Source organism: Juglans microcarpa x Juglans regia, chromosome 1D (genome assembly GCF_004785595.1).
Source record: "Juglans microcarpa x Juglans regia isolate MS1-56 chromosome 1D, Jm3101_v1.0, whole genome shotgun sequence".
Taxonomy (NCBI): Eukaryota; Viridiplantae; Streptophyta; class Magnoliopsida; order Fagales; family Juglandaceae; genus Juglans; species Juglans microcarpa x Juglans regia.
This window is the reverse complement of record NC_054594.1, coordinates 713,518-724,086: the sequence shown is the minus strand read 5'-3', so window position 1 is coordinate 724,086 and position 10,569 is coordinate 713,518. Positions and strand designations below refer to the sequence as shown.

Here is a 10,569-nt window from a genome sequence, read left to right as displayed (position 1 = left end):
CCGCTAGTTAACTCCCCTCTATATCTCATCCGCTCATTTTGGCGGCACTAAAACCGCTACTGTCCCTCACCCCCTAACCCTCTACACTCTGTCTCTCTCTCTCTCTCTAGATTTTCTCAATCTTTATAAACGTGGATTAGCACGTAAATTCTTTCAAATATATACCCACATCCTGTTTCTGTTTCATTTTCTTGAATATAGATGAAAGAACAAGAATGGGGGACTCTGACACTTTGTTTTCTCCCTCCGGTCTCTTGTGCTCAGAAGGCGGAGCTTGGTTGAATGAGGAGGGAGAAGAGGCAGAAAACTGGGTTGACCAAGAGCGATGTTTTGTTTCGGAGGATGAAGATGAGTATATTGAGAAGTTGGCTCAGAAAGAGAGTTTTGGTTTTGGATCCAAAAGCAGGGTGCCATCCTCTTGTGTTTGCTCAAGCACAAAAAGCTGTTTGAAGTGTGCTCGCCTTGCAGCGATTGAGTGGATTTTCAATGTTTGTATCTCTCAGTAAACCTCCCTCTTTTCTCCCTTTTTAATTGTAGCTTTCTTTAATTGTTATTGAACCGGCTCTTGAAGTTTGTGTTTCTTGATTCAGACTCGGGCAATCTTTGGTTTCAAATCTCATACGGCTTACATAGCTATTACTTACTTTGATCAGTTCCTTTCAAAGCGAGTCGTTGAGGTAAGCCAAATTCTTTATCTTTTTGGCCACTGGGTTTTTTCATGTTCGTCGAATTTATGATATGGTTGGGTGCTCTTGTTGTCGATGTAGGATGGGAAACTTTGGGCTATTGAAATACTATACGTGGCATGTTTAACTTTGGCAGCAAAGATGGAGGAGTGTAAAGTGCCGTTGCTATCGGACTTCAAGGTGGGAGGTTATAATTTCGAGAACAGAGCGGTGAAGAGTGTGGAGTTAATAATTTTGAGCTGTCTGGAATGGAAATTGGGTTCAATAACTCCTTTTCATTATCTGCGTTATTTCATCAATAAATTTTGTGATGAATCTAGACCGAAAGGGTTGTTCTATAGAGCTGTGGAACTTATTCTGGCCATCACAAAAGGTACTCCTGGCATTAAAGATTGGCTCCAAACGGAGTTCTGAATAATTAACATGTTTACTTATCAAGTTAACTTCTTTGTTGCAGAGACCAATTTAATTGACTATCGGCCATCTGTTATAGCTGCAGCTGCAGTATTAGTAGCAGTTGATGGTCAATTATCTAAAAAAGCATTGGAGCTCAAGACCAATGTGATATCTTTGTGGGGGTCTGAAGAAAAGGTGAGTTTTTTTGTTAGCAGTAATTTCTCACATAGTGCAGTTGATCTTGTGTGTTGAAAATGTATATCTCAAAACTTGAATGAATAAACCAAAAAATGTTTGATTCTTTAAGCTGATTTTTATTTATGCTTCACGCACACAGGAACATGTATTTTCCTGTTATAATATAATGCAGAACATTGAGATGGGAAAAGTTACGAGACCCAAGTCTGTATATTCCCGAATTTATCATCAATGCATTCAAGCTCTATCGATTCCACTGAGAATTCTTCTTCCATCCTTGCTGCTGGCAGTAAGAGAAGGCTTGTATTCACAAACAGTGATCAAAATTGCCCACCAAAGAGAAGCCGCCGACCATAGTTAGCGGAATTTAATCCTCTTAGCAAAGTTTTGATTTTGTGTTTTCCGATTGCATTATAGGGTCTTTTGACTGAGAGATTCTTAGTATAGATTGGTTTATAGGTGTTATGAGTGTTCTCTACCATCTCATGATAAAATCTGGAGTTGATGATTGGGATTCCATTTTAAAAGCCCAACAAAAGCTTCAGCAAGTGATAACCAAGAAGACAGAGAAAAGAGAAAGTAAATAAATAAAAAGGGATGACTTTAGCCTACAGTAAGAAGTAAGAAGCTGACTGGACGTCCAAAAGCTATTAAGGATGAAGTGAAGGCCAAGAGAGTGCCAGAAGGCCATTGAAGACAGCTTGTCTATAGTGACTCTTGGTAGTGTTTGCTTTCTTGAATGTTACCACTTTCTTACCCACTTTTTTCATTTTTTGTATTTTTTCTTTCTTTTTTTGAAGACAGTTATTTTTTCATAAATGGCTTGCCACCATACCTTTCGATGGGGGGCTTGGGATGCTTCCTATGTCTTTCAAAAGGCTGAAAGCCATAAGGAATGAGGAATTGTTTTTGCTTGATTTGATACATCTGTGTTGCATTTGGGTCATTGAAAAGTATATAAAGGTGAATGTGATTATATTTTCTTAGATTGTTGGGGTTTCCTTTTGATTAGTGGGGAGCTTCCTTTTACTGTTGGTTTGCACTGTTGTGGGGGTCCTGAAACTCCCTAGTATGAGTTTTGGAAATCAAATAGGATTTAGTGCTGAAACAAACGATTTAATGCTAAAGGTTGTGACTTTCAGAAAAATAACCTGAATCACCCGTATTGATAAACATAGATGATGTCATTAGTGGCCACTCTTTCTTTTTTTCTTTTTGTCTCTTGAAATGGCTAACTAATGTTTTCCATGCCCTTGTTTTCAACAACAAATGTTACTGCTGCTGTTTGCTCCTTCATTGATGTAGTAGGACCCAGCCCTATCATCATGAAGTTTGAGACCCTTGTTCTGGGGTAGGGTGGGAGGGGAATATGGGGCATGAGATTCATGGCAAAATGGTGTCAGAGGCTCCACTCCTCCACATGACTTCATGGGGATTATAGGCATCCAGTCTGGCATTGTACAACCTTGTATTTTAGTTTACAGCAGTTACCTTGCATACCTTCTTAGCATGCAATCAAGAGAAGTGTTACATACACAAAAAGAGTATACATAAATAAACTTACAAATTTATGTGGCTTCATGTGATCCGTTAAATCTAATTTATAATAAAAATAACTTTGCAATCTGACGTATTGCATCAAGCCATGACATTTTGTGAGTTTACTTTTGTGTAATTTCTTTGTGGCTAAAGTATTTCTCTACAATTAAAATTCTTGATAAAATGCAGGAATATATATATATATATATATATATATATATATATATTTGAATCGATTTTTTGGTACCAAACATCTCCAAGGGAAGAAGCTGAATCAACCGGATCAATAATGAAAAATCTCATATCCATCTGCTGCAATGCTAGACCATGGATTTTGTACTTCTTTTCTCCTCCTACATTTGATAAATACAAAGATAAATGTTGGGTTAGCAGAAGTAATGTATCATGGATGCTGATGCAGTAAAACCTCAACCATGAAAATTAAGTGATTGAATATCTTAAGAATTTTTGGGGAACTATCTATCTTAAGATCATGATCATACTTAATGGTAGTTCAATGAATAAAATGTTGCAAGTTCGTGGTTGCATTTGGGAATTGTTGTTGGACCACGTCAAGTTCCAGGACACAACAAACGGCTCAAGTTGTGTGCGCTTTTTCTGTCACGAGAGAATTCATTTGTCTTGATCAACATAAAGATGAACTTGGCGGACAAACTCAAAATCTTGGAGAGCATGGAAGTATGGTATGGGAGGGACAAATTAAAAGATATTATTGTGGTGGAACCTCCTTGAATTCTGTGGTGTTAGATTGTAACACAAGTATATATGTGTATTAACTGGGAATATACATATTTCCTTCTTATATCATCAGGAATATATCAAGTTAAATTTAAATTATCCAAATATTTGTGAAAAATCATTATGTAATTTAAAATGAGAAAAAATCGTTACTGTTATTTAAAACGAGAAGCTTTTATGACTAAAAAAAAAAAAATCTAATTTATTGATTTATGTAACTTGGGATTAGATTATTTTCTATAATTTTTTTTTATTTAAACACATTTTACATTTTGGAAAGAAATAAATAAAATTCATAGATTTTATCGTATGTAATGATGGTCTCACATTATTTATAAAAATAATATTGAATACGACGAAATCTATATTTATATTTATAATTTTACTCACATGACTATACTTGCTGATGTGTCAATTATTAAAATAATAAAAAATTTTAAAAATTCGAAATTTGAGATGCAAATTAAAAAAAAAAAATTGATAAAACAAAATAAATACTCAATAGCATAAAATTCATATTTAAAATAGTGTGAAATGTAAATTCCAAACTATTATCGTGTGGACTTCGGCCCGCCTCGTTTTCCGGTCCAACTCTGTCGACACTCTTTAAAGCCCAAGAGAATTCGAAATTCAAAGGGAACGGTACTTCTCAATTCCCTCTCTCCCCTTGCTTTTAATAAATAAATTCAAATACGAAAGAAAATACTCTGCTCTCTTCCTCTAATGGAGAAGCGGCTCCGCATTTCTCTACAATCCTCAGCCCAAGACTTCGTCTCCTCCGCCACTAAACTGTCTCTCAAATCCGTAAAACCTACTATCAAAACCCTAATCCACTCCATTCATCCTAATTCAGATCTCTCTTCCTCTCTCCCCCTCTCTCTTCATCACTCCATTTCTCAGTTTATCCAATCCTTCCGGAACTTTCGTCGAAACCCAAACCCCCAAACCCAAACCCCCAAACCCTAACCCTCCCAAGTCCCCTCGCTCCCTCCCACCAAGCGCCTCCGGCGATCTTTGCGCCATTCCAAGACCCGGGTCGAGTCCCGTTCGCATGGCCATGGATCCGATTTCTGGAATGAGATGCAGAAGCTTCTCCAAGGCTCGAAATTCTCGCTCATATTGCGGTTTTATGCATCTCGCACCCCAAAAAGGCGTTCTTGGCTTCCGATTTGTTTCCGGTCGCTTGCGCATTGCATGATAACTTGATACTTTTCGAATCCGAGGAGGGCTCGGTTCTTCTTTCGGAAATAGCGAGTTTGTGCGAGCTGTGGTGGAAGGAGAATTTTCCGGGACGAGAGGCTTTGATTTCTCAATCTCTGCCTTTCTTGCTGTCCAAGTCACTGACTTTGAAGAGGAAGGTGGACGTGCATAGAGTGTATGCACTCCGGGAGGCATTTACCTTGTTCGATTTCGAGGACGAGAGCATCGAAGACCTGAAGCTCCTGTTGGTCCGGTGTGTGATAGCGCCGTTGTATTTGAAAACTGATGATGGGCGGCGCTTCGTGGCATTTACGTTCGGGCTGAGCAATCAGCTATTGAAGGAAGTGCTGGCGATGATTCGGTCTCAGATCCCATTTGGGCGGAAATCTATGTTGGAGGCATACGGGGAAATATTGTTTCGGGCTTGGAAGGCCGCAGAACCCGATCTCAAGGATGAGATTGAGAATGGATTTTTGCAGGGTTTAATTGAGGGAGCAATACATGGGGGTCCAGGAGAGCTTACCGCCTCTATTAGGAGGGTTTTGGGTGGCTTTATCAGCCAGCGGACCACGGAGGGGGTTGAGAAACTTCTTTTCCGGCTCGCTGAGCCTGTGTTATTTCGATCTTTACAAGTAATTTTTCTGCTCTTCGCTGGTTTGTGATCATCGAAGATAGTGTTGATGAAATTGCATTGCCTATAATTTTTTTTTTTTTTTGACAATTAAATTGCATTGCCTATAATAATGTATAGATGATAGCTTCATATAATTTTTTGGTCATTAATCGCAGTTGGTTGGACGTTAGGTACGATGATTTGCTTCACGTTTTTAAGTGCTATCAATCCATTTTCTAGTGAGTTCGACAGAGGTTGTTTTTTCATAGCGACCTTTTAAAGTATTATTTTGTTAACCACGTTTTCACGGATCCATGTGCACGGTTGGATGTCATTCTTGCACCAATTGTGTTTGGGTTGAGAAAATACAGGTCCACTAAAGAGCTTACTTGCTTGAACATCATAAGGGACTTTGCGTAGAGGGAAAAACAAGAATAAGAAAAATCAACCATGCTTTTATAATTTCCATCTATTCTGGGTTGGTTTAAATTGGCATTATCTGTTGGATTGAAGTTCATCGGTTGCAGATTACACTATTTAGTGAATTATCTAACCTGGTTAAACCTTGATCTGATCATGATATTGGTTTTTCAGGATCTCTAAGCATCACAAAATGATTTTTCTTTGTGCTTAAATATATGACTTTTTGGGGATTGATTTGGACCAATTAGATAGCAGCAGTGTTTAACCAGGCTGTATGTTTCTGTTTGACAGGTCGCAAATTCTAATGTTCGGCAAAATGCATTGCATTTGCTTCTAGACATGTTTCCTCTTGAAGATCCTGATTCCACGAAAGAGGTGAAAGATACATTACTTTACAAACAGTTCTTTTTGTTGGAGAGATTACTGATGGATGATTGTCCAGATGTAAGAGTAGTTGCAGTGGAAGGTTCTTGCCGCATCCTTCACTTATATTGGGAAATTATCCTTCAGCATCCATTACAAAGATAATTACCAAGATTTTTGATGACATGTCACATGATATATGCAATGAAGTTAGGCTTTCCACATTGAATGGTATCATATACTTGCTTGACAATCCCAATCTCATGAAATTCTTAGAGTGCTGCTACCAAGATTGGGGCATCTGATGCTGGATAATGTCATTTCGGTACGAGTTTCTGTAGCAGATCTCCTCCTCCTTTTAAGGGACATGCGAAATTTCCAGTTTAATAAGGTATAGTGTGCTCTCAGATCAAACATTGCACTGCACTGGTTTTGTCTGATGCCTTTATCCATATTGGTTGGTTGATTTTACTCGCCATATTTCTCTGTAGGTGGTAAGCTTGGATGTCTTATTATCTACGCTAGTGAATGATCAACCTCTTGTTGCTCAGAAGATCACAAAACTACTTATGCATCATACTTCCCTCAAAAGTACCTGTTGGCGAAGCATGCACTCGCTGTGTTACACTAATTAAGAGGTCTCCTATGGCTGGAGCAAGGTTTTGTGAATATTTTGTATCAGAAGGGGCATCCCTCAAGTCTCTGATGGAACTTATTAGAGTGTTCATTAGTTTGGTTTTGTCACCTGACAAGCTAAATGCTAATCAGATTGAGGGTTTACTTGTTGCTGCTGTCTACCTTTGCAACAGCCTGGCAACAGAGCCATGTTACAAAAATGCCTTAAGGAGCTACTTGCTGGTGAAAAAGTGAAGTTCTTGTTTGCTGCTGCATCTACTGCACGTGCTCAATCTTCTGTACTCAACATTGTTTCCACCATTTCTCCAAATGATGCTGTTGGGCTTTTTGAGGAATGTACGGACCTTGTTACTAATTGTAGTGGTATATCAGACAATGTGGAAAGGCAAGCTGAAGTGAGGTCTGCCCACAGATTGTTCCTTTCTTGTGATGGATTTGATGATATGTTTGACGCTCTAACACTATGCTTGCAGAAAGCTGCCTATCGTTGTCATATAAAATTTGGGACTGAAGCACCAAAGAACTGTGTTTCCTCTGCAAAAAGGAAGAAATCTAAGTGCTTTGGCAAAATTTCAGCTAAATGGAAAAATGTCAATGGAAAACAACAGTTGAATTTTGAGGAGGATTATTCTATTGCCGTAGGAATAGCCTGGCAAATCAGGGACTTGCTTATATCTGAGGACTCTCGGAAGGCTATATTGGGGGCTCAAATGCTTGAAACGTCATTTTTTGCTTTAAAAATTATCTCTGAAGTCAGCATTGTGCAGTGCATGCTTTGTGAATACATGGACGTATCTCCCATTTTGGCATATACAGCCCTTGCACTACATATGACTCTTCAAAATGTTACCATACATAGTACAAAACTTCGAGGTACTAAGAAGAACAATAGCACCGATTCCTTGAGATCTTTTCAGGAGGCAAGTATTTATTTATAATATTCTTTTATCCTGGTTTTGGGATTCTAAGGATCTTGTCACTGATGGGCTTCCAACTCTATTTTCTGTTTTAGCCAACTGTGTTAGAACATGCAGTGGATCACGTGCTTAACTGTGTAGAGAAGCTACTTGGAGCACTTGACTCTGGAAAGCACGGCAAAACTCCCTTAGAGTTTGAGCAGGCTACCCATAAGGCAGCCAGTCGTGGACTGCAACACAGAGAACCTCAAACAGATGGCTCCAGTCCAAGTTCTAGCGGTAAGGAATCATGGATAGGTCACAAATTACACAGATTGGATACACTTGCTTGTTAGGTCTATCAAATGATGTGATGAGAAGTACTGACAGTTATTTTCAAAACCATATATTTCATGTCCAACTGTTGAGCTAGAGCAGATCTTTAGACAGCTTGACATTACAAGCTATATATGAATGTTGGCTCCATATCAGAAAAGTATTGATATGCACTTATGCCATACATTGGAGCTGAGTTGCACTTGCCATCTCTCCTTGGACTATTAAAACTTTGGAAAATATCTATACTTGAGCATAGGGATTGATGAGGGTGGATTTTTAATTATGATTTTCAAGATCATGAGAATGGCTATGATAGTGATGACCTGCTTTTGCATGTTAAGAACTCAGTTTTCTCTAGCATTTTTGTGTGCTCATCTGTCTGTGGCTGACAGGACAGTAAGCATTTCTCTTTTTGTGATCCTTGTGTTCTTTTGTAGTTTGGTTAATAATCCATTAAAAAAATAAAAATTATTTCTTAATTCGCTGAACAATTGAACTGCCACTCTTCTGCAGTTAAGGTAGGTTACGCTTTTTGGTTCTCCCACATTGGACAACTTTGTAGTACTATTATTATTAGTTTTTTTAACATCCCAATACTTCTCGAAATCTGTATGATTTTCTAGGATCTTAATTTTCACCGTCAGTGCACTAATTTTTCCCTAACATTAAATCCTATATCTGTAGCTTTATGTTCTTGCCTTCTTATGTGCCAAAGTGACTGACGATTTTGAATTTTTCTGTAGAATCTGTTAAAACCGAACAAAGAAGACTATCAATTACAGTGAAGATGCTTACTGCAATTCTCAAGTTCATGGTTGACATCACTTCGATGGGTCTTCTTTCTCACTATTATGTACAGTTCTTAAAGTTCACGTCAAGATATGTACAATACATCATATCCACTTCAAGGCAACAGTCTCATGACCAACTTCAGTTCAAAGAGGAGGATTTGAAAAATATAATTCTGTGTCTGAAGAGCTCCTTCACCTATGCAGCCAAGTTAGTTAATCTAGTCCACAGAGATATCAGCAAAACTTCGCCACTACCTCCAGAAGCTTTTGAACTTGCTAATGATTTGCTTGATTTAATCTCCTCGATTGAACTATACCAGGGCTCTGGTAATGCAGCACGTATTGTCACAGCTGCAAAGCCTTGGCTGCCTGATTTGATCCTGGCATTAGGATCAGGGGACATACTGAAAAAGACTCGAGGAGAAGGGACACATTTTCATGCATCTGATCGCATTAAACTTCGATTTCCATCCTGGCCCTTGATTTTAGCAAAGATTGAGCTCAGTGAACTAAATGAAGTTAGCCCAGAAAAGGACGATGACCAAGTTCCGGATTCGGATGAGTTCCCAGTCCCAGTGTCCAAGAAACTTCTGGGAATGTTTGTTACTTTGTTAAAAGGAAATCCTAACATACTGGATTCAGTTGGGGTGATATTGCTAACAGGCTCATTAGTTGGGCTCGAGAGGAAGGACTTCGGATTAGTATTGGGACTTTTACACTTTGTATGTACGAAGTTGTTGAGGCCGGATGATAGAGAGTGGGGTGATATTATGTTGGCCTCTCTTCAAGACATATACCCTCAAATAGAAAGAGAAATAGAACAACAAAATGATGAAGATGGCAGGCAGAAATTACATAGTTCAAAGGAGTTGCTTGAACCTGTTTGGATGTATAACATGTATGAAACAGGGAAGGTTTCTATGATGGAAGAATAGACAGTTTTTTAGTGCTTTTCTTTTTCTGTCGCAAATTTGAACCATCGAGGATAATATAAGCACTGTTGTAAAAAAAGAAAAAGAAAAAAGAAAAATAACAATGCAGGATTTTGTACTTGTAGTTGGTGAATGTGAAGACTGAAGAGATTCCAAATTTCCAATTGTTTACTAGGGTCATACTTAAGTAGGAAGGGGAGAGATAAATACATGAAATGAACTTCATAGAGTTATTGCTGTTATGTGAATATTTCCGGTAGCGATTGGATTAGCGCTGGTGTTTGCTACACTCGCCATTCATGGCAAAATGGTGTCAGAGGTAAGAGGTAATTCCACATTCTCTACAAGCTGGGGATTACGTTGTATGTAGTTTACACCAATTATCATGCATATATGCCTCGCGGTCAGCTGGTTCATGAATGTGGGCTGAGATATTCAGCATCGAGTCGAAAATGAGTAGTATTAGCTAGTCCGCAGGATAAATTGACGTTTTAATCAAACAATTGAAAGGGATTTAGCTGAGCATGCAGCCTAATTATTAATGAACGAGATTTTTCAGTTGCTTAAATGCAAGACTCAGGGTTTGATTATATATATTCTTATGAGATGTAGTACATAATTGCCGATCAGACTCGAGGAATACAGGTAATATATGAGAGAATCCGAGGTTGCCCATTTTATGGAATCAGGTCATTAACAAGGATAAACGGCTGAAGGGTTTGTGGAATGGGTAGGGTCCTGAGTCTCTTCTTGAAAGCACACAAAAAGCTTCTTGAGAACCGCCCTGAGAACACGGCC

General features: G+C 38.6%; 2 protein-coding genes across 2 annotated transcripts; both read left to right on the top strand.

The window, feature by feature from the left end:
* Positions 1-2,266, top strand: LOC121247447 (cyclin-D5-1). Its single transcript, XM_041145793.1, is given in 6 exon segments — positions 1-488; positions 591-677; positions 768-1,059; positions 1,144-1,277; positions 1,420-1,483; positions 1,486-2,266. Coding segments are annotated over 6 exon segments (1,002 nt in total). The 5' UTR covers positions 1-215; the 3' UTR covers positions 1,638-2,266.
* A 1,989-nt stretch (positions 2,267-4,255) lies between these two features.
* Positions 4,256-9,998, top strand: LOC121239224. Its single transcript, XM_041136406.1, is given in 10 exon segments — positions 4,256-4,632; positions 4,665-5,410; positions 6,106-6,313; positions 6,316-6,432; positions 6,435-6,568; positions 6,669-6,748; positions 6,750-7,000; positions 7,003-7,733; positions 7,826-8,009; positions 8,792-9,998. Coding segments are annotated over 10 exon segments (3,765 nt in total). The 5' UTR covers positions 4,256-4,301; the 3' UTR covers positions 9,775-9,998.
* Positions 9,999-10,569: the final 571 nt, after the last annotated feature.